Below are 25,526 nucleotides of genomic sequence, written 5' to 3'. Positions count from 1 at the left end.
ACCTGCGCCACCCCAGCCATGGGAGATCAGGGGGCAGACAGCTCCCAAGAAGGCCCCATGCCTCGTGGGCCTGCCCAGAGACCCACAAGACTCACTCACTCACTGCTGCAGGAGAGACGGCGGAGCCTTGGGCAGCTTCGCAGAAATATAGCAACCCCCTGCCCTCCTAGGACAAAATCTGAGCAGTCTTCTGGCTTTGAAGACTTTCAGTGACTTGTCCCCCTCCCTCTCCTGACCCTTCTCCTAGTTCCCTGCCCCTTCCCAGTCCACAGATCCAGCCGTACCTCAGGGGGTCCTTAACTCCACTCCCTCGGGCTTGGAGCAGCATCAGCCTCTGCCACAGGCCATGCACTCCAGCAGACAAGACTGTTCCTTTGTCTCAGTTCCCCAGACATGTTCATTAGAGTTTTGGCCACTAACCATCTCCTAGCATCTACCCAGAGGCCTCCAGCGCTGCCTGGCTGCCTGCGTTACCACCCACACAACCGTACCTGGGGCCTCTCCAGAGGCTTCTGTGCCAGATTCCCTGCACCGTGTTATACCTGGGCCCCTGTGCAACATTCTACCATTTTAAAGACCAAGAGAGGCTTTGGTTGACCAAATCTTTCCATGTAAGGAGTCCTCGGGGAAAACAAATTCTGAACCATGAAGTCAGGCTGGGAGCCCCTAGCAGGCAGGGACCCGGCCAAGGCCAGAACCCAGACTGGGGGAAAATGTGGGTGAATCCTGCGCAACACCACACACAGAACCTCAGACTATCACAGCTCCAATGGGCCTTAGAGTGTCTCCTCCAGAGGTGGCTTTCAAAGTGGGAAGGAGAGAGGGCAGTTCCTTCTGCTTCCAGAGAGCCACCCCTCCATGTGCAGGACCCACCCCGCACTTAGCCCGCTGACCTGCTCTTGCGGTGTCCACCCTGCCTGCACCTTAGCACCCCCTGAGCAGCTTTTACAACAGGTCCACGCCCAGGCTCCACGTGGGCCATCAGAATCAGAACTCTTGGTCTTTAAAATACTAGAATGTTGCACCCATGGACCTGGGTGTGACCTGGGCATCAGTATTCTTCGAGAGCTCCTCAGGTGCTTTTACGTAGCAGACCAGTCTATGAACACTTGATCTCATCCAACCAACTCACCTGTTTAACAGATGGCGGTACTGTTGTTTATTTGAACCTGTCTTCTCTCCTTTGCTAGACTATGCTCGTTCACCTCTGGATCTCTTTCCCCACCCCCAGCTGGCTTTCCTGTAACGGCCATAAAGGGCTGGAGGCAGATTGGTAGCGCTTGTTTGTGCCAAGTGGTTCTTATGCCTGCCCTTATTTAATCCTCACAATGGCCCTGCATGGTTGATGTTCCCAACCCCATTTACAGGTGAAAACACTGAGACGCAGAGGCAAGAAGTCAACCTCTCAGGGTCACACAGTGAACCAGTGGAGGAGCAGGAATTGGACCCCATTCCAAAGCCGCAGGGCTTCCTGGGGCCTGGTGCAGAGAAGCAGAACTGCCCATGTCAGTAGCAGGTCCCTTGAACTCTGTCCTGAACCCCTCCACAGGAGAACCCAAGTTGGAATCTCTAGGCACCAATTCATCCCCCATCTTGCCTTGACTTCCTCACTGTTCTTCTCCACATCCACAGAGTTGTCGTCCAGGGAGTTGATGCTGTAAGAGAGGTGATGGAGCGCAGGTGTTGGCAGGCCCAGTCCTCCCTTGCTGTGCCCAAGAACCACCACCTCCATCATCACCATCACCATCACCACCACAACTACCACCATCATCACCACCACCAGTGTCATCACAACTACCATCATCACTACCATCACCACCATCACCTCAACACCATCATCATTGTCATCATCACCATCATCACCACCATCACTACCATCACCATCACCACCACCATCACCACCACCATCACAGTAACTACCACCACTACCATCACTACCACCATCACCATTGTCATCACCATCACCCACCACCAGTACCATCACCACCATCACCACCACCTCAACGCCAACACCATCACCACCACCATCACCACCATCACCATCACTACCATCACCATCACCACCACCACAGTAACTACCACCACTACCATGACCACCACCATCACCATTGCCATCACCATCACCCACCACCACTACCATCACCACCATCACCACCACCTCAACACCAACACCATCATCACCACCATCACCATCACCTCACCGCCATCACCACCACCACAACTACTACCACTACCATGACCACCACCATCACCATTGTCATCACCATCATCACCACCAACACCATCACTGCCACCAACACCATCCTCATCACCATCATCACCACCACCATCATCATCACCATTACCATCACTACCTGTACCACCACCACCACCTAGCCTGGCTGTGAGGGGCACTGCTTACCTGACACAGTCCAAGTCATTGGAGGAAGAGAGGTACTCCAAGCCCAGGTCTTTGTTGGAGAGGTTCAGCATGGGATTGGCTCTGGAGAGAAAGCCTAGTCAAGTGGCCTGGCCCTCAGCCACCCCACCAGGCCTCTTACCTACCCTTTGACCCCTGCTCACCGCTCATTGTTGTACATGTTAGTCCCTGGGATGGCGGGGGCTGAGGGCATCACCCCTGCTGCTGTCTTCCTGGCCTCCTTGGCAGCCTTCATAGCTCGAAGCTTCCGGTTGTAGCTGTGGGGAACCGGAAGAGGGGTCACACTGTTGCTGCACACCTATTGTGTCCTCAGTGGAGGCCCTGAGTGTGTTGCTTCACAACATCCTGGGAGGTGAATGTTAGCTCTATTTTACAGAGAGTAGAAGTAAGAGCCAGAGAAAGCAAGTGATGTGCTGAAGGTCACATAGCCAGTGACAAGGCTTGAAGTCACACCTAGATAAGGTTGCTGACTCTATACATATTGGAAAAAGCAGCAACATCTATTAAATGCATAGTGTGTGCCAGACGTCTTGCTGGGTGTGAGATGCACATTACTTCCTTGAGTGCACTGAGGAATCTAGTGTCGTGCCCATTCGCAGATGAGGAAACTGAGGCTCAGGGAGGGGAGGTGACTCCCCCAAGATCTCACACTGGGTCACTGGGGAGTGAATGCATGTATACCTGTGCCTAAACCCCAGCTCTTTCTACCCCCGCCCCCCGATATCTTGGGTAGTGGGAGAGGGTGAAGGTTGTAGACACAGAGGCAATGGGAGTCACACCTCTTCCGCACACACATGAAGGCCGTGGTCATGATCACAAGGACCAGCAGCAAAGCCACTCCCAATCCTATGATGACGCTGATGAGCTGATTCGACAGGTCTGACTCCTGGCTCTCCTGGGAGCCCTGGAGAAGGACAAGTGTGAGGGAGGCTGTGGGGTCCCAGCAGCCCCACCTGCTGCCCCGCCCTGCCCACACTCACCAGCACCACCAGCCCCAGCTGCAGCAGCTGCATCAGCGAGTCCTGATCATTCCGGATCATCCTGGCCACAGAACTTCACTTAGGACCGAGGGACTTTGGTACACCCCAGGCTTCCTGCTCACCCTCACACCTGCCCCAAGGGCAGCCCCACTCACACGCTCAGCTCATCAAGGGTCAAGGCCGACCCATTGGGGAAGACAAAGTAGGCATCGAGGTAGGAGTGAGCTCGGGCCCTGGAGGGGGACAGAGCTGAAGAGTCAGCAGCTTGGATCACCCAGCAGGCCCTTCCTGCTACCGCTTATCTCCCTCACCCCCACCCCCAGGCCTCTGGGCACTCACCGAGCTGCAGAATCTATGTCCTGAATGTCCACAATGTATACTGTAGTCCTGGTTGCCTGGGTAAGAGCCCTGCAAAGGAGGCATATGTCACCGAGGGGTCTTAGCCTGGGTCTGTGACCAGGGCTGAGCCAGTGGAATTAAGAATTGTGTGAGCGAGAAAGGGGCACCTCCTCTGGACAGCTCTGTTGGCTGAGTAGGTAGCACCTCTGTGAAAATTACAAAAGGAAATCCCTTCCTCTGGGGCTGGGTTAATAGCTTAGCAAGCAGAGTACCCTTGTGCAGGGCACAGCCTTCACAACTGTACATGGCAGCCCTGTTCCAAGGCCTTCCTCTGCCCTCGGCTGGGTATGGGCTTCTGGGGACATGCAGGAACGTGGTGCAGGTTAAAGTACAGGGTTAAAGACAGGGACAAGGTCAAACATGGGTCAGGAACAGGATTGAGAGACATCCCATCCAGCTTTTGTCGGGAACCAGGCTCCTACACCCTGTTCTTCCCACCGCTCCCTCCCGGGCCCCCCAGACCTACTCATTAATCGCCTCTCTGTTGGCGCCCACCTCCGCCTTTGGTATGGAGAACTGCAGCCGCGAGCGGTAACTCTGGTCCACGGTGAAGAGCTGAGGGAAGAGGGTGTGCAGGAGATGAGGCATGAGGGACTCTGGGGGCTGGCAGAGGGCATTGGGGGCTGGAAGTGGGACTGGCACTCACATTCAGGGTGGTGTTGGCTTCCAGGGAAGGACCCACGGAAGGTGTGTCCCTGGCCTGGACTGTCACTTGGTAGGTGCCTTGGAGAGTGGAATCAAGGCTGGTCACTGGCCTGTGGAAGGCGGGAGGTGCAGGTCAGTCTTGGAACCCAAGCTGAATCCTCAGGAGACTTGTAACCTCCAGGATGGGGGACTTGCTGCCTGAAAGCTCCTATCAGGCCCCTCCTCACAACCTCCCTCCCGGGGCCACCCGCAGTTACTGAATGCTCCCAGTGAACACGTCGGCCTCGGAGGAGCTGGAGATCCAGAAGATGCCCTGGAAAGGGATGGTGGCCCCGTCCTTAGAGATGAAGTCTACTCGGAGGATGGAGAACAGGATGAGGCCATTGTTCCCTGAATCATCGTCTCTGGCCTGGGAGCAAGAGTTGATAATATCTGGGGGCCCAGCCAGGCCAGGCATCCCTCCACCCCAGCAGGAATCAGAGGCAAGGGTGGCCTGGGAGGTTAGTCCTCGACGTCTCTATCCACCATCCCCACACTGTCCCGAATAAGCAAATGGTTTCAAAAAACAGTGTGCCTGCTCTGCAAATCCAGATTTGGACAAATCCCTGCCCCTGTTCCCCAATTCTAAACAGATCACTGCCCTAAGTCCCTCACATGTTGAAATCCTGCCCTGCTCCCCACACACCCCTGCACTGCCATAGTCTCACACACACTTACACACACACACACTCACACATACACTCTTACACTCTCACACACTCTCACACACACATACACACACCCCTCACACACACTCTCACACACACACACCCTCACACTCTCTCTCACACACCCTCACACTCTCTCTCACACACCCTCACACTCTCTCTCTCTCTCACACCCTCACACTCTCTCACACCCTCACACTCTCTCTCACACACCCTCACACTCTCTCTCACACACTCCCTCACACACACTCACACTCTCACACACCCCTCACACACTCTCACACTCTCTCACACACCCTCACACTCTCACACACACTCTCACACACCCTCACACTCACACACACTCACACCCACTCGCACCCCCACACACACTCACACACTCTCACACTCTCATGCACACTACACACGCCCCCTCACACTCTCACACTCACGCACACACTCTCTCACTTTAATACACCCACACTTACACAGATGCACACACACACACCCTCACACACCCTTACACACATTTATTCTCACACTCTCACATACACTCACATACCCTCTCACACTCACACACTTGTCCTCACACACACACACCCCCCCCCTCGCTCTCACAGGCATTCACCCTCACAAACTCAATTCACACACACACACAAATACACACACTCAATTCACACACACAAATACATGCACTCAATTCACATGCACACACAAATACAATTCACACACAAAAATACACACTCCACACAAATACACTCAATTCACACACACAAAAATGCACTCAATTCACAAACACGCACAATTCACACACAAATACACACACTCAATTCACATACACAAATACACTCAATTCACACAAATACACACAATTCACACACACAAATACACACACTCAATTCATATACACAAATACTTGCACAGTAACACACACACATGCACACACTCACAGTCACACACTTATACATGCCCACAAACTGTCCCACACATTCTCATACACTTGCTCACCTTTATACACATACGCACACACATTCACACTTGGACACACACACACACTGGCATGCACACACACAGCAATGCTCCGATTTCCTAAGCACCTCCCCTGGGATCCCTCATTTCGGTGCTAATGTGAGTACCAACTCCCCTAGTGGACCATGAAACTGGTTGGGGAGGGGACATAAACATTTTTATTCATTCTAGTGCCTTTCAGAGAAAAATTAAACCAGCACACAGAGCTTCGAGTTCACCAACGTTACTGCTGAGGATAGGCCAACACCAGTGCTTAAGTCTTAAAAAGAAGTCTATTTAAAGAAAATTGCCGTGGCTAAACTCATGACATTAGAACGAAATTGGCAGAAGATTGGGAAACTGTCTTAAGGCTTGAAAGTCACACAGTCACTGTCTCTAGCATGAACGTCAACGTAGAGAGGGAGAATTACTATCCCCATTTTACAAGAGGAAGCTGAAGCTCTGAGAGACCATGTCCCTACATTCAGCTCTAAGTGGGGGAGGCCAGCCCTGTCCATCTCCTATATCCATGTCCTTTCCACAGCATAGGGAGTGGCACCCACATGTCACATTCTGGGAACTGCCAGCTTCTTGTCGAAGAGGGAAACGGAGTCCCAGAGAGAGTAGGCAGCTCTCCAGGTCAGTAAGAAGCTCAGCCAGGCCCAGCCCTCGGTGGTGTGGGAGGCCTCATCCCCACACGGCATGGCCGCCACCCCTAATAAACTCGTCCACATCCGACACCATAAACAGCTGAAAGCCTTTTTATGATTTGGCTCTGATAATTTTTTTTTTTTGAGACAGAGTTTCGTCCTTGTCACCCAGGCTGGAGTGCAATGGCGCGGTCTCGGCTCGCCGCAACCTCCGCCTCTCGGGTTGATTCTCCTGCCTCAGCCTCCCCAGTAGCTGGGATTACAGGCATGTGCCTCCACGCCCGGCTAATTTCGTATTTTTTAGTAGAGACAGGGTTTCTCCATGTTGGTCAGGCTGGTCACAAACTCCCGACCTCAGGTGATCTACCTGCCTTGGCCTCCCAAAGTGCTGGGATTACAGGCGTGAGCCACCGTGCCTGGCTGGCTCTGAGAATTATTTAATGACAAGGCACTGGTTTAATTTACAATTGGCTACGAGTTCTCTGTACCACTCAAGAATTCTGGCAGAGTAAGAAATATCTAGACTGCGAGTGGTGTTTGCGGTCATGACATTTTTATGAATGCTACATTTAACACAGTGAAGTTTGATTACACTGATTAGATAGGTGTTTCCCTTCTGGGGTTTTCTTTTTCATATGTTGGAGCCCATATATTTTCTTTCTACCATTAAAGGCCTGAAGGCCTCAGCTCTGTGTCCACTGGGGCTCACGTAACCAACAAAGGCTGGAGCCAAGAACTTACCCGGACAGAAGCCACCTCCCGGTTGGGCAGCACAAGTTCAGGGATGATCACTGCAGGTGTGAATGGGAAGGGGGTCAGCAGGGTTGGGACACTGCCCACCTGGACCAAGGCTGGCCATGAGCACAGCTCAGGGCTCATCCCTCTAAATCTGCCCTCAACCTCTCTACCAAAAGAGACCCCCATTACAGTCACCACTGGGCCAGAAGTTAGCAAGTCATCCACCTCCCATTGTCACAGACCCACAGGACCATGAGGTAATGGAGGCATAGAGAGGCAAGGTCTGGCCCAGGGCCAGACAGTTAGGTCAGGCAGAGCCGGAATGGAAACTCCAATGTTGGCTGGGCGTGGTGGCTCACACCTATAATCCCAGCACTTTGGGAGGCCAAATCATAAAGCAGGAAAATCATTTGAGGCCAGGAGTTCGAGACCAGCCTGGCCAACACAATGAAACCCCATCTCTACTAAAAATACAAAAATTAGCCAGGCACGGTGGCACATGCCTGTAGTCCCAGCTACTCGGGAGACTGAGGCATGAGAATTGCTTGAACCTGGGAGGCAGAGATTGCAGTGAGCCGAGATCGTATCATTGCACTCTAGCCTGGGCGACAGAGTGAGATTCCATCTCAAAAAGAAAAAAAAAGAAAAAGAAAAAAAAAATTCCAGTGTCATCTCCTATTGCAGCCCTAGGAAGAGGCAGAATTAGAGGCCTCCCCCCTTTCTAAAAGTCCCCCCTGGGTCCATGGAGGGTCTGTGGGGGTTGCTCAAAGGTGGCCTCATGGAGCAGGGGTACGGTGTGTAAAGGGGGTTGCTGCTTACCAAAAGTCTTTTCCTCAGGCAGAAAATAGGGTGCATTGTCATTTATGTCCTCGATGGTAATGAGGAGGCTTCCTAGGAGACAAGATAAGCTGGCTTTGGCTCTGGGCAAGAGCTTGACCCAAGGAGCCTGGGCCTCAACCTGGTGGTCCCCAGCCTCAACCCCATGCCCCACAGCCTTAACCCCATGCCCTGCAGCCTCTCTCCCATGTGTTCCCCATGTCCAGTCCCCTCCCCTGCTCCTGACCCAGAATGCCTGCTCAGTCCCCTCCCCTGCTCCTGATCCAGAATGCCTGCTCAGTCTTCTCTGGCCTATGTGGGTGGGAGTATTATCCCAGACCTCAGAGCTAATAAGCAGCTTGTCAAAGTCACACAGCAATAGTGGTGGGCCAGGACTGGGCCCAGCCTAGGTAGATCTCACCTATGACATTATATGGACACATTCTAACTATGTAAGCTGGTTGTTTAAATGCCCATTCTCTGCCTCAGTTTCCTCATCTATAAAATTGGATAGGGACCGCCTACCCCACAGGTTGTGCGGAAATGCAAAAATGCTTACGAGGTGCCCAGTGTAGTTCTTGGCTGTCATAAGGACTCAATATATGCTAGTTGTTAATGTGGCTATTATTGCTATTTGGTGTCAGAAGTGGGATACAAGTACACATCTGACTCTGAAGTATGATCTTTCTTTCACAGCATCTTGCAAAATAATGGCATTACTTTGATGCTACTGCATGCCAGGCACTGCAATAAATGCCTTACATCCATGTTCTCATTGAATCTTCACAGCCAACCCTACTGCCCAACTCCACTGGACAGATAGGGAAACTGAAGCTTGGAGAGGGTTTGGGACTTTCCCAATATTTGCAGCTGGAAAGGGCTGGAGCCAGGATCTGAGCCCAGATCTTATAAGTCCCAGCCCAGGGCTCCTTCCCACAGCCCCTAAGCTGTGGCCTGCCAAGCCCTGCAAGGCCAGGCCACCTTACCATTGTTGCTGTAGGCCTGGAAGCCAGGGTCCGTGGCTAGGTCACAGGCCCGCACAACCAGCGTGACCAGGTCACAGGCCTCGTAGTCAATGGCTTCGCTCTGGTTGATGTACACAGAGCCGTTGGCCACCACTGAGAACCAGCCCCAGCACAGGCTGCCCACATCGACCCCGGCCTTGGTGCAGAGAATGTTCACAAGTTGTATCTCCAGCTGGGCGCTGGTGTCCACATCCGAGGCAACCACCACAGCCACCTGGCCATGCTGTGAGCCATTCTCAGCCACACGGATGCCCCGGAGTGAGGCTACATCCAGGGTGGGGGGATTGTCGTTCACATCTTTCACATTCACGTGGACGTCTACTATGGTCTCACTCCCCTGGGGGTCTGGGTTCTCGGCACTCACTGTCAAGTTGAAGACGGGCTGTGTCTCGTAGTCCAGGCTCACGTCCGGGGGCAGCCGGAGGTAGCCCTCAGCCCACCCAGCCCCCAGCACCAAGCCTCGGATCATGAAGTAGTTGGCACCACTCCCTGACAGGCTGAAGCTGATGCGGTTGTTGACTTCCGTCTGGTCTGCATCCCAGGCCTTCACCACGCCTACTAGCACTCCTGTGGACAAGGGGCAGAGCTCTGAGGGACTCTTGGCCCCGCCATAGGAAGCCTCCTCTGTCCTCGCCTCTCTTGGAACTCCAGATCCACCCTGACAAAGCCACGCCAGGCCCCAGCCCCAGTGACTCTCCTGGCCCAGGGAGCAAGTACCTGGATCCTCCTCCTTCACCGTAAAGTTATAGCTGGACTGGTTGAAGATGGGCAGGTTGTCATTGATGTCCTGCAGGCAGAGATAGGTCTGAGTCCCCGGGATCCCATCTCACCCTCCCCAGAGCCAACCTGAGAAACCAATAGTCCCTGTGCTCTGAGGCACCGGTTCTGCTAGTGCCCAGACCTCACTGCCCACTTCCCAGATGAGGAAACCGGCTCTGAGAGGAGGGAACTTGCCCAGGTCACACACCTGGGGTTCGGGACCTACAGTGGGACCTTGGCCTTACATATCCATCCTCAGGAAGCCCTGCTTGCTTCCTGTTTCTCTGACCACAGCTTTAGAATGTTCTAGACCCTGCTTTCTGGAAACACAGTTCTGGGTCCCCACCTGCGGCCCTGCCTGGCCCTGTTTGACTTCCATCTCTCGGATTTACTGTGTTGGCACCAATACCATTATATGTCCACAAAGGCCCCAAGGCCCACAGTTTCCCTTGTCCCCTCCTACCCCTGTCCCTCCTGCACACAACTGAGCCCACGACACCAGCTCTGTGCTTAGGCAGAGCTGGGCTCCGGGGACCTGCAGAAGCTTAGACCTGCCCCTGCCTTGGACACCAGCTGTTTTCAGCTCTCACCTCTGTGGCCAGCCCTAGCCCACTGGGCACAGCTGGAGCCCTGCAACTATTGTCACAGCCTGGAGGTGACTCTGCCCTCCCCTGTGTCCCCTAACACTGGCATGTGCTTGGGGGATGCCCTGAGCACGCCAGGCCTTCCCGGGTTTGTGGGTCACATAACAGGTGTTTGTTTTTCTGAATAACCCTAGAGTGAACATTTGGAAGACAGCGTCCTTGCACCTTAGCTAGATGTCTTTTCTGCTGCTAATTTCCCAGAGATGACATCATTGGCTCCATGCACAAGACCAGCTGCATTCTCAAGGTCACCCTAACTCACAGAAGTGGCTAAGAGCGCTGAGTCACATCTTGCTGCACCTCTGCCTCATGTGTGACCTTGACCTCTCTGGACCTCAGCATCCTCATCTGCAAAACGGGGTAGTAGTCCCACTAACAGGGCAATTGTGAGGACTACTCACAGGGGTGAAGAAACCTGTGCACTCAGGAAATGAAGTTCTCTCTTTGCAGCCCTCCCATCCCAAGGACAACCAGCAAGTCCTCATTCTGCTGCGATTTCTTCATTTCTGAGGTCTCACTCTCTGACCCTTGTGTGAAAATGGCACAGCCCAATCCAGGGGACATGGGACTGCTATGTGCAGTGGTGCTGGCTGTGCACTGCACAACCCTATGGGGTGCCATCTACATCACAGACATGGCAGAGGTGCACATTTGTTACAATACTGTTCCAGAGGAAGGTGACTTGTAGGCTGGTGGCAGCCTTAGAACCAGACTGATCGGAGTCAAAACCCCATTTTGTGACCCCAGGCAAGGTACTGAACCTCTCTGTGCCTCAGTTTCTTTTTTTGAGATAGGGTCTTGCTCTGTCTCATAGGCTGGATTGCAGTGGCATGATCATAGCTCACAGTAGCCTCAACCTCCTGGGCTGAAACGATCCACCTGCCTCAGCCTTCCAAGTAGCTGGGACTGCAGGTACATGCCACCATGCCTGGCTAATTTTTTATTTTTGTAGCGATGGGGTCTCGCTATATTGCCCAGCCCAGTCTCGAACTCCTGGGCTCAAGCAATCCTCTCACCTTGGCCTCCCAAAGTACTGGGGTTTTTGGCATGAGCCACCGCACCCAGGCCTGCCTCAGTTGCTCGATCAATAAAATGGTAATAAGCCGGGCTCAGTGACTTATGCCTGTAGTCTCAGCATTTTGTAAGGCTGAGTTGAGAGGATCGCTTGAGGCCAACAGTTCAAAACTGGCCTGGGCAGTAAGTGACACTCTGTTTCTATGAAAAATAAATTTTAAAAATTAGCCAAATTAGCCAGGCGTGGTGGCACGCATAGTCTTAGCTACTTAGCAAGCCAAGGCGGGTGGATTGCTGGAGCTCAGGAGTTCCAGACCAGCCTGGGCAACACGGAAAAACCCCATCTCTACAAAAATAAAAAAATTAACCAGGCATGGTGGCATGTGCCTATAGTCCCAACTACTCAGGAGGCTGAGGCGAGAGGATCACTTGAGCCTGGGAGGTTGAGTCTGCAGTGAGCCATGATGGCACTATTGCACTCCAGCCTGGGTGACAAAGGGAGACCCTGTCTCATAAATAAATAAATAAATAAATAAATAAATAAATAAATAAATGCAAAAAGGTAATAACCACCCCGACCTTGGGGGATGCCCTGATGTGCAGTAGTAATAACCACCCCGACCTTGGGGGATGCCCTGATGTGCAGTAGACACCAGCAGTGCTGATTTTCACCCCTTCCCTTTGCTTTTCAATGGTGGCAGGGAGACAAGAGGGTATCAGGTGGGACTTTGTGAGTGACAGTTAGAGCTGATATTTACTGAGACCGTCTATAGGCCAGGCATGCTACCAAGCACTTTCCATTCATTAACTCACTTCATCTTTAACCTTTTCACCCCCGTTTTATAGACGAGGAGCCTGAGTGCTCAGGGAGGTTGCGTAATTGCCTGGGACCATACGAGTGAGCGGGACTGTAACCCAGGCAGGCTGGCAGCAGAAGGCAGAAGTGTGACTCAAGCTGGAGGGGCTGGCCATCGGCTTGGGAGACCCCCGGGCCCATCCTGGCTGAGCCAGGTCTTACCTCCACAGTGATGGTGACATTGACTTCGGTGCTGAGGACGGGCTCTCCGCAGTCAGACACAAGCACTGTCAGCACAATGCGGCCCCCCAGGGCGGGGTCGATGGCCTCTCTGTCCAGGGGCCCCAGGTTTCTGAGGAGCCCTGTGTCGGGGTCCAAGGAGAAGTTGTGGTTGTAGGGGCCAGGCAGCAGGCTGAAGAGCAGACGGCTGTTGTTGGTGCCCGGCTCATCATTATCGTGGGCCTGTGCAGGTAAGCAGGGGTTGGCCATCGGCCATCGGCCACGGGCATTCCCAGCCCCCAGCCCCTCCGATGCAGCCAGACCCTCCTCTCCAGCGTTGGCCCACGCAGGCAGTAATCAGGCCTGGAGCCAGTGGGCCCATCTCCCAGCCTCAGTTTCCCATCTAAGGGGCTCAGGTCAACAGTGTGCAAGAGCTTCTGAGATCTTCAGCACTGAGGTCATTCTTTCATCTCAAAAACAGCCACTGTGGACCTACGTGCCCAGCCCTGTTCCAGGTGCAAGGAATAGAACCCCCATCAAGACAGGCCCTTTTGCTACTGATACTCTAGCAGGAAGGGGGATATGGGGACAGGAAATTGTAGACATTCAAAGAAAGTTTTAAACTCGTAAGTGTGAAGTCCAGCAAGATTCTCATTTTCCCATAATGACTATGTCAGTGCTATATACAGAGTTTTTTCTTTTTTCTTTTTTTCTCTTTTGTTTTTTTTCTTTTTTGTTTTTTCTCTCAGACAGTTTCACTCTTGTCCCCCAGGCTGGAGTGCAATGGCATGAGTTCTCTCGCTCACTGCAAACTCCTTCTCCTGGGTTCAAGCGATTCTCCTGCCTCAGCCTCCTAAGTAGGTGGCATTACAGGTGCCCACCACCATGCCAGGCTAATTTTTTTTGTATTTTTTAGTAGAGATGGGGTTTCGCCATGTTGGCCAGGCTGGTCTTGAACTGCTGATCTCAGGTGATCCACCCACCTCAGCCTCCCAAAGTGCTGGGATTACAGGCGTGAGCCACCATGTCTATCCTTTCGTTTTCTTTTCTTTTTTTGAGGTGGAGTCTCGCTCTGTTGCCCAGAGTAGAGTGCAGTGGTGTGATCTCAGCTCACTGCAGCTTCCAGTTCCTGGGTTCAAGTGATTCTCCTACCTCAGCCTCCCAAGTATCTGGGATGACAGGCGTGTGCCACCACACCCAGCTAATTTTTGTAATTTTAGTAGAGATGGGGTTTCACCATGTTGGCCAGGTTGGTTTCGAACTACTGACCTCAAGTGATCCACCCACCTCAGCCTCCCAAAGTGCTGGCATTACAGGCATCAGCCACCATGCCCAGTCATCAGTGCTATATGTTTTAAATAGCTGATTCTTCACCCACTTTGTACGTCTGTGAGCGTGTGTGTACGTGTGTGTTCCTGCCCTGCCAGCGCCCTGAAGGCGTGCTTGGTTTGCCTTTGGGGTGAACCAGCGTGGATAACACAATGGGTTCCTCCATGCTGCCAGGACTTTGCAGATTCTGTTCCCTCACCCCGATGCCCCCCACAACTTCCCTGCCTGACTCCAGGCCAGGTTGGCTCTTTCTCTCGGTCTCAACATAGCACAGGTGACACCACTGGGTGACTGATGCCCTCTTCCCAACTGGGAGCTGCCTGGGGACAGGAAGAGTGGTGGACTCATCTCTGAGGACCCAGGACCCAGTCAAAGACTGGGTAGGTGCTCAGCAAACGTGGCCTTGAATCCAGAGTGGGACCACTCTGACTTAACCAATTCTTTCCTTCCTCCCTGCTGGTCCCCACCTTCAGCTCCTCCATTTCGTTCTGCTGGGATCTTGTTTATTACATGCATCATTTGAAAGCAGCTGGAGACATTTTTTTCCCAAATGCCTGACCCTGTCTGCTCATCCCGTGGTGCCCTGAACTCAGGTCAGTTAATTCATCGAGTGCTTCCTGGGGCTCACACTGGGCACCATGGTTACAGCAGCCGACCGGAAATGCTCCTGCCCCAAGGAGCTCACAGACCAGGGGAGAAGTGCCAAGCAGGAAGGAGGAAAGGCCAAAGCTTCAGGGCCAGAAAGGTCTGGGCTGCAGCCCCAGCGCCGTCATTTACTGGCTGTGTAACCATAGAAAATCACTTAACCTTTCTGAGCCTGTTGTCTCCTGCAAAATGGGAAGTATTAGACTGCCTGCTTCAAAAGCTGGTCAAGAGATCAGGGATAGGAACATGGTCTGGAAACTACACAGTGCTGGAAAGAAGGGAGGGCTCTGTGGCCGCCAGATTGTCACTCTGAGGACCTGGTTTCTCACTTCTCACAAGATGCCTCAGGGGCGAAGCTTCCAAACTCCTCAGGACAAGGGAGGAAGCTACTCCCTGGTGTTTCTCTGGAGCCACTAGTGGGTTTTTATCTCATGAATTCTGTGAACCTGGCCACTGATCTCATTTCCCTTTTTGCTTTGGCCTCCACGAAGCTCAGATCAGAAATCGCAGCTCACTCCGAGCAATTCTGTAGCACTGGGTTCTAATTTTACCTTTGTGCCCTTTAACAAATGCCACCCTTATTTTCTCTTTTTTCTTATTTCTTTCATATATTTATCTTACTATTTACCTAAGCCACCTCAAGTCATTTTTGGAGTGGGGCAGGTGGGTAAATAAAAAAGAAGTGTATGTTTTTGAGGGATTGCTCTGTGGCAGGCCCAATGCTGAGCTCCTCACACAAGTCATCAAATTATTCCCCAATGACCCTGAGAGTAAGGCTGTAATTTTCTTCATTTCCTGAGAGGAAACAGGCCCAGAGATTCTGAATGACTGTCTCAGAGCCACACAGCAGAGCCCTGACTTTACCCAGGGCCAGCATACCCACAGAGCAGGCTCGGTCCCCTCCCCCAGCCCTACCCACCAGGTCCAGGCGGGCTCACACCTGGATGGTCACGGAGACATTGCCCTCCTCCTCCTGGACGAAGATGTTGTAGGAGCCGCTGACCACGGGCGCATTGTCATTGATGTCCAGCAGGTGGATCTGCAGCATGGTGGAGGAGGACAGGTTCCCGCCATCTGTGGCCTGCAGTGTCAGGTAGTACACGGCCTGGATCTCCCGGTCCAGCAGCTCACCGTTCCTCACCGTCACCGTCCCTGAGACGGGATCCACTTGGAAGAGGTCTACCCTGCTCAGAGGGGCCAGGTTCAGCAAATAGAGACACAAGATGGCCATTTCAGTGTGAATTTCAGATATATAACAACAAATATTTCAGCATATCCCATGCAGTATATGCAACATATTCATTATTTTAAAAAATCATTCTTTGCTTATCTGAAATTGAAATATAACTGAGTGCCTTCGGTCTTCCCCAGCTATTCTATCTCGGCGGAGAAGCACACAGGTGGGCCTGGGCCCTGCTCACCCACCTGCCCACGGCCCACCCTGAGCCCTTACCCATTTCCTGGGAGCAGGCTGTAGGTAATTTGGCCCCATGCGCCCGTGTCTGGGTCCGTGGCCTGTGAGGCAGAGACACGGCAGGGTGCTGTGTGGAGGCAATGCACACACTACCACCCATGCCATTCGTGGGGACAGAGCTGTCATGCTTCCTGACACGAAGGGAGAATCCCCAGCACACTCGGATTCACTCATGGTCACCCCCATCTCACACATACACACTCACACACTCACACTCACACTCTCACACTCACACACATTCTCACATACTCTCACACTCACACACACTCACACACTCTCACAATCACACTCACACTTTCACACTGTCACACTCACACACTCACACTCACAGTCTCACACACTCACACTCACACTCTCACACAGTCACACACACTCACATACACACATACTCTACACAGTCACACACACTCTCACACTCACACTTTCACACACTCACACACATACACACAATCACACTCAAACTCACACTCTCACACACTCACACACTCACAATCACACACACTCACACATACACTCACTCACAATCACACTCACACATCATACACACTCTCACATTCACACACTCACACACTCACTCTCGCTCACACTCACACACACTCACACTCTCACACTCACACTCACACACAGTCACACACTCTCACATACACACACGCCCTACACAGTCACACACAGTCACACTCACACACACATACACACACAATCACACTCAAACTCACACTCTCTCTTACACACTCACACTCACACACACTCACACAATCACACTCACATTCACACACACACACACTCATACTCTCACACACTCTCACACTGTCACACACACACACTGTCTCTCACACACACACGCATGCCTGCTTGCTGGGACCCCACAGCCCCACCGTGTCCACATCACTCACGTGGATGCTGTCGGTGACCACAGAGCCAGTGGCGCTGTGCTCCGGCACCCTGAGGATGTACAAGCTCTGGGGAAATGTGGGCCTGTGGTCATTAATGTCTCTAAGGTGGATGGTCACCATGGCGATGGAGAAGTTCTGGCTGACTGAGTCTGTGGCCACGACCTGGAGGCAGGGGAGGAGGCAGCAGCTGTGGGGCCCAAGTGCCCCACAGCTTCTGCCCCCGGCACTCCAGAGCAGCCCTCACCTGCACCACCATCACCGTCTGCCTCTCGTAGTCCACCAGCGCGGACACTCTCACCAGCACCTGAACGGAGGCTGAGCCCGCTGCCCGCTCCGGGGAGACACTGAAGGCTTCTGCGTCGGGGCCCCCCAGCGACAACAGGAAGGTCCCATTGCTGCCCTGTAAAGGTAGGCTGTCTAGCAGGGACCTGTCCCCCCTGCTCTGCCTACCTGCATCTTCCCCCAGTCCCCAGGCTCTTATCTCTGGATGCCCCACCCGATGAGGTCCCATGGAAGGGGCCTCTCAAAAGACTGCGAGAGAGGGTGCAGGAGGCTGGGCTGGTGACCAGACCCTGCAAATGTGGGCTCCGTAGAAGACAGCTCCCTAGGCACTGTGGGTCCCAGGCCTGGGCTAGAGCCTGGACACACACCCCTCGCCCCTGTCAACTGTCCCTCCCACCCACACTTCACATCCCCCACCCCCAACCCCCACAGCAACACCAAACACCACTCACACCCTACATCACCCCCCTGGCCAGTGCCACCCTTCTGGCCAACCTAACCCTGCCCGACGCTGTCCTCCATGCAACATTCCCACCCCCTCAGTATCACCTAACATCACACACCCTCCAGAGTTACTCATCCTCCAGCGCCACCATGTAACCCACCTCTCACTGCAGCCTCCACTTAAGGGTGCCCTCCCATGGCCAGGCATGGTGACTCACGCCTGTAATCCCAGCACTTTGGGAGGCTAAGGTGGGTGGATCACTTGAGGCCAGGAGTTCGAGACCAGCCTGGCCAACATGGTGAAACTCCATCTCTACTAAAAACAGAAAAATTAGCTGGGTGAGGTGGTACACGCCTGTAATCACAGCTACTCGGGAGGCTGAGGCAGGAGAATCACTTGAACCTGGAAGGCAGAGGCTGCAGTGAGCCAAGATTGGGCCATTGCACTCCAGCCTAAGCAACAGAGTGAAACTCCATCTCAAAAAAAAAAAAAAAAGCACCCTCCCACCTCACACCCTCAAACCACTTGTCCCAACACTGCTCAGCCTCCTCCAGTTCCCATGACTACCCAAATCATGGCCACCCAATGCCAGGAGACCTCGTCAGCCACCCATCACCACGGACAATGACGTTCTACTCAGCATCATCTGACGTTCAACATCAGCCTCCACTCAGCACGGCCTCCTATTCAGCCCCACACAGATTGCCCAGAGGATGACATTGCTTACCGACGAAGGTTTCCAGAGAGCACACAGCACCCCCATTTTCCGTCACCACGCCCTGCACCACCAGCACCACCACCCAGCACCACATGGCACTGTCACTCAATCCGGGCTTCCACTGGCCTCCCCCAGCCACCCCTGCCCACACCCACGCCACCACACCTGCCTTGTCCGGGTCGTAGACCACCTTGCCACCCCTGCCCACACCCACGCCACCACACCTGCCTTGTCCGGGTCGTAGGCCACCTTGCCACCCCCGCCCACACCCACGCCACCACACCTGCCTTGTCCGGGTCGTAGGCCACCATGCCACCCCCGCCCACACCCGCACCACCACGCTTGCCTTGTCCGGGTCGTAGACCACCATGGTGAGGTCATCGATGGGGATGCGGGGGGAGGCATGCTCGTCCACGTAGCCAGTGAAGTTCACTTGGGCCTCTTCGGGGGTGAAGGTGCAGGCTGGGAGGCTGCAGTTGTAAAACTCAGGTTTGTGGTCATTGACGTCCAACACTCTCACTGTCACCCAGATGCTCACCTTGGCCTCCTGCCCATAGATGTTGAGGTGTGTCTCGGTGGCCTGAGGCACAGAGCAGAGGTCAGAGGTCAGAGAGCCAGTGCTCAGAGAGACCAAAAGCCAGAGGTTAGAGAGCAGGATTCTGACAGGGGTGGTGGGGCCTTTGCTCACCGTGACCTGCAGCTGCACCTCCTCATCCTCCTCCAGCAGTTGCTCACGGTCCAGGGAGCCGTTGACCCTGATCACCCCATCTGCCCCGATGTCAAACCACCCGGGCCACGTGGAGTCTGGCAAGCAAGGGGACAGGTGGAACAGCTAGAACAGCTGCTCCAGTGGCTCTGACGGAGCCTTGACCCCGGCCCCGGCCCAGCCCTGGCCTGGGGACACCCCATTCTCACTGGAGATGCTGTAGATCACAGGGTCATTGATGCCTTTGTCGCCATCCACAGCCTCCACTTTCAGCACCGAGGTTCCCTGGAATGGTGCCTGGTCAGTGCTCCTCAAACTTCCCCCGCCTCCCGCTTCCACTCATACCCCACAGGTCCCCCGGGCACCTTGGCTGCGTCCTCAGCCACAGAGGCCGAGTAAAACTCCCTGACAAACTGGGGGTCAAGGTCAGGCTGGTCCACCACGGAGATGGACAGGAAGGCAGGCAGGGAGCACTGGATGGTGAAGCTGTTGTTGAACATGCCGCCCAAGTCCTGCGGGGAGATGGCCGCCCGTGAGCCAGCGCCGTGGGTCCTAGGCCCCCCCTCTGGCACCCCCACTCACACAGGCCTTCAGCTCCAGCTGGTAGAAAGCGCTCTTGTTGTTGTAGCTGAGGCTGCCACTGAGGATGATGGAGCCATTGGCCAGGATCCGGAAGAGATGCTCGCTGTCCCCAGTGCTAGGGATGACCTGGGGCAGAGCAGACTTGGGTCAGTCTCCCTAGGGACAGCCCTGCCCCGAGGATCCCACTCAGCAACACAGGGAAGGCCCCAGCTCTACCACTGACCAGTCACGCCACTGGCACCAGGTCGCATGACCTCTCTGAGCCTCAGTCTCCAGCTCTGGGAAATGGGGCTGGTGACAACCCTCAGTGGGTTGAAAGGAGGATCCAATAAGATGCAGTCAGCCTTCCATCTCTGTGGGTTCCACATCCACAGATTTGACCAGCCACAGATCAAAACTGTAGCTATGCTCACAATGGTTGTGTCTGTACTGAAGATGTACAAACTTTTTCCCTTGCCATGATTCCCTAAACAATATAGCATACATAATACGCTATATTTACATAGTATTTGCATTGCATTGGTATTAGAGGTAACCTAGAGGTGATTTAAAGTACACAGGAGGATGTGTCTAGGTTACATGCAAATACTACCCCCATTGCATGTCCAGGGACTTGAGCAGCCAGGGATTTTGGTGTCCTCAGGGATCCTGGAGCCAATTCCCCACAGATACCAAAGGGTGACTGCATGGTATGTGCCAGGCACACGGTTGGTGCTCGGTAAATGGCGCTATCAACAGCAACTCTGTTTCCATGAGAAATGGGTTCACACGCCCCTTACTGTCTGTGGAACCTGGACAAGACCTGGGAGCAGGCGGGCGGGAAGAAGGGTCTGGTCTGCAGCAGGCACCCTCTTTAGGCAAGTGGGCAAAGCGAGGTTTCCGGGGAGGGGGGCTGGTGGCCAGAGGAAGGTTTGGGGGCCAGGGCTGGGCCAAGGCACGACCAACGTCCCCACCCCAACGCTCAGGCCCCATGGGTTGTCTGTGGATATGCTGCCCCCTGGCGGTCACGAAGGCGGTCAGGGCCCCCTTCATACTCACCTTCTCTATGGAGTACACGACCATGCCGGCAGGTCCCATGTCTTTATCCACGGCCAGCACGGAGAACACCACGCTGCCCACGGGCAGGGTCTGCAGGGAGGGACCTGTCGCTTACCAGCTCAAACCCAGCTCCTCCTCTCCCTCGTCTGTCACTGCCCCCCGAGCTTCAGTGTCCTCAGCTGTGCACTCAGGGGACAGTGTTCCCCTGTCCTTCCCACCAGGGCTGCGGGTGGAAGGCAGCTGGGGGTGCGGGGCGGCAGGGAGGATCTCCCTCCTCCCCGCCCCACACAGCCTCTCCACCACCTGAGCTGGCTTCTGATTTTCGGAGCCCCTCAGAACCAGGACGAGGGATCATTCTAGAGCCCAGCCTCACGGTGCCACTGCACACTCAGACATCCCATGTGCTCTCTACAGCCTATAGCCATGGGTTTCAAACAGCACCCTACAGAGCTGGGGGCTTCTTCTGGGAGCCCTCTGCTCCTGGGCTCCTGTACACACGACCTCTACTTCCTTTTTTTGTTTGTTTTGTTTTTGCCTGAGACGGAGTTTCACTTTTTCGCCCAGGCTGGAGTGAAGTGGCACAATCTCGGCTCACTGTAACCTCTGCCCCCTGGGTTTAAGCGATTCTCCTGCCTCAGCCTCCCCAGTAGCTGGGATTATAGGCACCCACCACCAAGCCCAGCTAATTTTTTTTTTTTTTTTTTGTATTTTTAGTAGAGACAGGGTTTTGCCATGTTGGCCAGGCTGGTGTCCAACTCCTGACCTCAGGTGATCCATCTGCCTCAGCCTCCCAAAGTGCTAGTATTATAGGCGTGAGCCACCACACCCAGCCATGACCTCTACTTCCTAATGGTGGCCAAAGAGATCTTTGAAAATCATGAATCAGACCACATCACTCTTGTGCTTCAAATCCCCCAAGGGTGCCCCCATTCTGCCCAGATCACAGTCCAGACTCCTTCGAGCCTGGGCTGCCACCAGCCTCTCTGACCTCACCTCCTCCTACCCCTTCCCCTCCAGCCGCACTGGCTGAGCTTGTTCCTGCCTCAGGGCCTTTGCACCTGTTGTTCCCCCTGCCTGGAGCACCCCTTCCTGGAGCATCCCCTGCCAGCTCCTTCTTGCCATTCAGGTCTCTGTTCAGATGCCCTCAACTCAGAGAGGCCTTTCCTGACCCTTCAACCTAAAGTAGCGCCTTCTGCAGCCACTTCCTTCACTTTGCCTTCTCTCGTGCTCGGGGCGGGGCTCACCACCACCTGAAATCATTTTGCTCATTTTGTTTCATTGGTTCCTGTCTGTGGCCTTCCCTAGATGGTGAGCTGCTGAGAGTAGCAACCAGGTCTGTCTTGCTCCCCAGGTAACCTCAGCACCTAGGACAGTGCCAGGTGCCGAGGCATTCCATCAGAGCCTGTCACATGGCTGTCCAGACCACACGTGTCTGGCCTGGTGTGGGGCCCCCCACCTGGAAGGTCTTTGCAGGCACATGGCAACGGCAGTTCAGGAGTGGTGGTGTTTGCTGCCCAGTGACCATTGGGGAACCTCCTTTCCACCCACGTAGCTTAAGTGGAACTGGCCCCACTCCTCCTCCTTGCTATGGGGAAGGCCCATGATGCAGACCTAACCTGTGAAGCCTTCCACACCCCTAAATTGACTCAAGGAGAGCACATGATCTAAAATGAGCCAATGAAAGTCAGCCCTGGGCTTTTGGCTGGAAAGATTGAGAAAGATGGTCTCTTCAATGTGAGCCTGTTCTTTTTTATTTTTTATATATTTTTATTATTGATTTATTTATTTGAGATGGAGTTTCACTCTAGTTGCCCAGGCTGGAGTGCAATGGCGCAATCTCGGCTCACTGCAACTTCTGCCTCCCAGGTTCAAGCAATTCTCCTGCCTCAGCCTCCTGAGCAGCTAGGATTACAGGCATGTGCCACCACAACCGGTTAATTTTTTTTTTTTCAGTAGAGACGGGGTTTCTCCATGTTCGTCAGGCTAATCTCGAACTCCCGACCTCAGGTGATCTGCCCACCTCAGCCTCCCAAAGTGCTGGGATTACAGGCATGAGCCACCGCGCCTGGCAAGCCTGTACTTTTATCACCACATGAGAGACTTGCCTCTCATCCCCCAGGTTGGAGGCAATGAGAGAAGCAGAGCTGAGAGGAGGAGAGAAACTCAAACCATATCTTGATGTGATTTGAGTACCTGGATCCAGCCATGCCTGAAGATATGATTTCAAATCAAATTTCACGATATGATTTGGCTCAAATCAAATCAAGATACGATTTGAGTGCCTGGATCTAGCCATGCTGAGGTACCTCTACATTTTTCAGATACACGAAAAAAATCAACTCCCTTTTTTTTTTTTTTTTTTTTTTGCTTTCATCACTGAAATAATTCCTAACCTGATCGACTGCAAAATATTGCTGTCACCATTGTTTGTGGGGTTGCATCCCCCTGGCTTTGGTTCTTGAAGATGCCCCTGCTAGGAGAGGTTTTTCCCCACCCTGAATGCCCCCCTGACTGCCTCTGGCTCTTCCTACTCTGAGAAGCTCTTTGGGATGCCCCCTGCCCCACAGCCCCGTTAAGGCAGGCGTCACCTCGTTGATGCTGGTGGAGAATGCGGTGTTCTGGAAAACGGGTGCGTTGTCGTTTCTGTCTTCCACAATCACCTGCATCTCCTTCTGCACCTGCAAGTGAGAAAGCCCAGGGGACCCCAGAAAATAGAATTTAAAACACCAGAAAAGTTGCAAGTATTGTACAAAGAGCTGGTGTCCTTCATCCAGATCAACCTACTGTTTGGTCTCTCTTTCTCACCATATGTTTTTGGGGGCTTTTTTTTTTTTTTTTTTTTTTGTAGAGACCAGGTTCTCTCCACATGTTGTTTTCTGAACCATTTGAAAGTAAATTGCAGGCATCATTAGTTAATTTTTTTTTTTTTTAAGACAGGGTTTCACTCTTGTTGCCCAGGCTGGAGTGCAATGGCGCAATCTCATCTCAATGCAACCTCCACCTCCCAGGTTCAAGCGATTCTCCTGCCTCAGCCTACCAAGTAGCTGGGACTACAGGCATGCACCACCACACCCAGTTAGTTTTTTGTATTTAGTAGAGATGGGGTTTTACCGTGTTGGTCAGGCTGATCTCGAACTCCCAACCTCAGGTGATCTGCCCGCCTTGGCCTCCCAAAGTGCTGGAATTACAGGCGTGTGCCACCACACACAGCAGTTAATTTTTTAAATATAAAATGTGCCAGCCAGCCAGGCGCAGTGGCTCATGCCTGTGCCCTTTGGGAGGCCAAGATGGGAGGATCACTTGAGCCCAGGAGTTCAAGACCAGCCTGGGCAATATGGTGAGACTCTGTCTCTACAAAAAATTTTTAAATTAGCTGAGTATGGCTGGTGAGCGCCTGTAGTCCCAGCTACTCTGGAGGCTGAGTTAAGAGGATTACTTGAGTCCAGGAGGTAGAGGCTGCTGTGAGCTGTGATTGCACCACTGCACTCCAGCCTGGGCAAGAGTAAGATCCTAACTCAAAAAAATAAAATAAAAAATTGGAAAAAAGTTCCTGTCCTATTACAGGAATGTGCATTTTCACTTTGTTTGCCATAGTATAAATCTGTGAACAATGATGTGGCCACCAGAGGGGATCAGCTTAAGAGCGGCTCCCACCCTAGATACAGACGTTACAAAAATTAGGGATTTGTATGCAGACCCAGAGATAGCTCTAAGCTCAATCGCTGAATGGGCAAGGCAGCTTTCAAGACAATATAGACAGCTGGGTCCCACTGGGTTTCAGAAAACACACCAAGAAATGCATGGAGGCATGCACCTCAGCGCTGAGGGCTGTCAAAGCACACAGTGACGGTCGACACTTCAGTGGGAGTGAGCCGGGAAGGATTTTCCAAGGGAACTTTAGTTTTACCTGTAATTTTTTTTTTTTTTTTTTTTTTTTTTTGAGATGGGGTCTTGCCCTGTCACTCAGGCTGGAGTGAGGTGGTGCGATCTCAGCTCAACACAACCTCCACCTCCCGGGTTCAAGCGATTCTTGTGCCTCAGCCTCCTGAGTAGTTGGAATTACAAGCCGGCGCCACCACGCCCAGCTAATTTTCGTATTTTTAGTAGAGATGGGGTTTCTCCATGTTGGCCAGGGTGGTCTTGAACCCCTGACCTCAGATGATCCGCCCACCTTGGCCTTCCAAAGTGGGAAATAAGAGTGTAGTCGCCAACACATTCAGCCAAAGCAGTTGAGAGTGATCTTTTTGCCTCTGGAGCCCTGGGGTGGGGAGGCATTCGGCACTTTTCTTTTTTCTTTTTTTTTTTTTTTTTTGAGACAGAGTCTTGCTCTGTCACCCAGGCTGGGGTGCAGTGGCCGGATCTCAGCTCACTGCAAGCTCCGCCTCCCTGGTTTAGACCATTCTCCTGCCTCAGCCTCCCGAGTAGCTGGGACTACAGGCGCCCGCCACCTCGCCCGGCTAGTTTTTTGTATTTTTAGTAGAGACGGGGTTTCACCGTGTTAGCCAGGATGGTCTCGATCTCCTGACCTCGTGATCCGCCTGTCTCGGCCTCCCAAAGTGCTGGGATTACAGGCTTGAGCCACCACGCCCGGCCTCGGCACTTTTCTAATCAATATT

General features: G+C 53.3%; 1 protein-coding gene across 3 annotated transcripts in view; it reads right to left on the bottom strand.

Annotated features, from left to right (window-relative positions):
- The window catches only part of CDHR2 (cadherin related family member 2), a 47,723-nt gene that overhangs the window by 1,401 nt on the left and 20,796 nt on the right, over nt 1-25,526 (bottom strand). For all 3 annotated transcript variants that reach the window (XM_015141480.3, XM_077937454.1, XM_077937453.1), the window contains 26 exons: nt 23,499-23,588; nt 20,911-21,000; nt 19,873-19,998; nt 19,656-19,802; nt 19,500-19,575; nt 19,273-19,388; nt 18,931-19,164; nt 17,384-17,539; nt 17,140-17,301; nt 16,226-16,287; nt 15,713-15,956; nt 12,802-13,041; nt 10,084-10,153; nt 9,328-9,933; nt 8,345-8,416; nt 7,529-7,578; nt 4,701-4,852; nt 4,445-4,553; nt 4,265-4,353; nt 3,739-3,807; nt 3,555-3,632; nt 3,400-3,460; nt 3,199-3,323; nt 2,563-2,676; nt 2,402-2,482; nt 1,598-1,655 (listed from right to left, as the gene is read on the bottom strand). In XM_015141480.3, the coding sequence (XP_014996966.3) occupies nt 1,598-1,655; nt 2,402-2,482; nt 2,563-2,676; nt 3,199-3,323; nt 3,400-3,460; nt 3,555-3,632; nt 3,739-3,807; nt 4,265-4,353; nt 4,445-4,553; nt 4,701-4,852; nt 7,529-7,578; nt 8,345-8,416; nt 9,328-9,933; nt 10,084-10,153; nt 12,802-13,041; nt 15,713-15,956; nt 16,226-16,287; nt 17,140-17,301; nt 17,384-17,539; nt 18,931-19,164; nt 19,273-19,388; nt 19,500-19,575; nt 19,656-19,802; nt 19,873-19,998; nt 20,911-21,000; nt 23,499-23,588 (3,477 nt within the window). The remainder of the gene's footprint in view (nt 1-1,597; nt 1,656-2,401; nt 2,483-2,562; nt 2,677-3,198; nt 3,324-3,399; nt 3,461-3,554; nt 3,633-3,738; nt 3,808-4,264; nt 4,354-4,444; nt 4,554-4,700; nt 4,853-7,528; nt 7,579-8,344; nt 8,417-9,327; nt 9,934-10,083; nt 10,154-12,801; nt 13,042-15,712; nt 15,957-16,225; nt 16,288-17,139; nt 17,302-17,383; nt 17,540-18,930; nt 19,165-19,272; nt 19,389-19,499; nt 19,576-19,655; nt 19,803-19,872; nt 19,999-20,910; nt 21,001-23,498; nt 23,589-25,526) is intronic.

Source organism: Macaca mulatta, chromosome 6 (genome assembly GCF_049350105.2).
Source record: "Macaca mulatta isolate MMU2019108-1 chromosome 6, T2T-MMU8v2.0, whole genome shotgun sequence".
NCBI classification, from domain to species: domain Eukaryota; kingdom Metazoa; phylum Chordata; class Mammalia; order Primates; family Cercopithecidae; genus Macaca; species Macaca mulatta.
The sequence above is the reverse complement of the archived record's forward strand: the minus strand, read 5'-3'. Positions and strand labels throughout refer to the sequence as shown.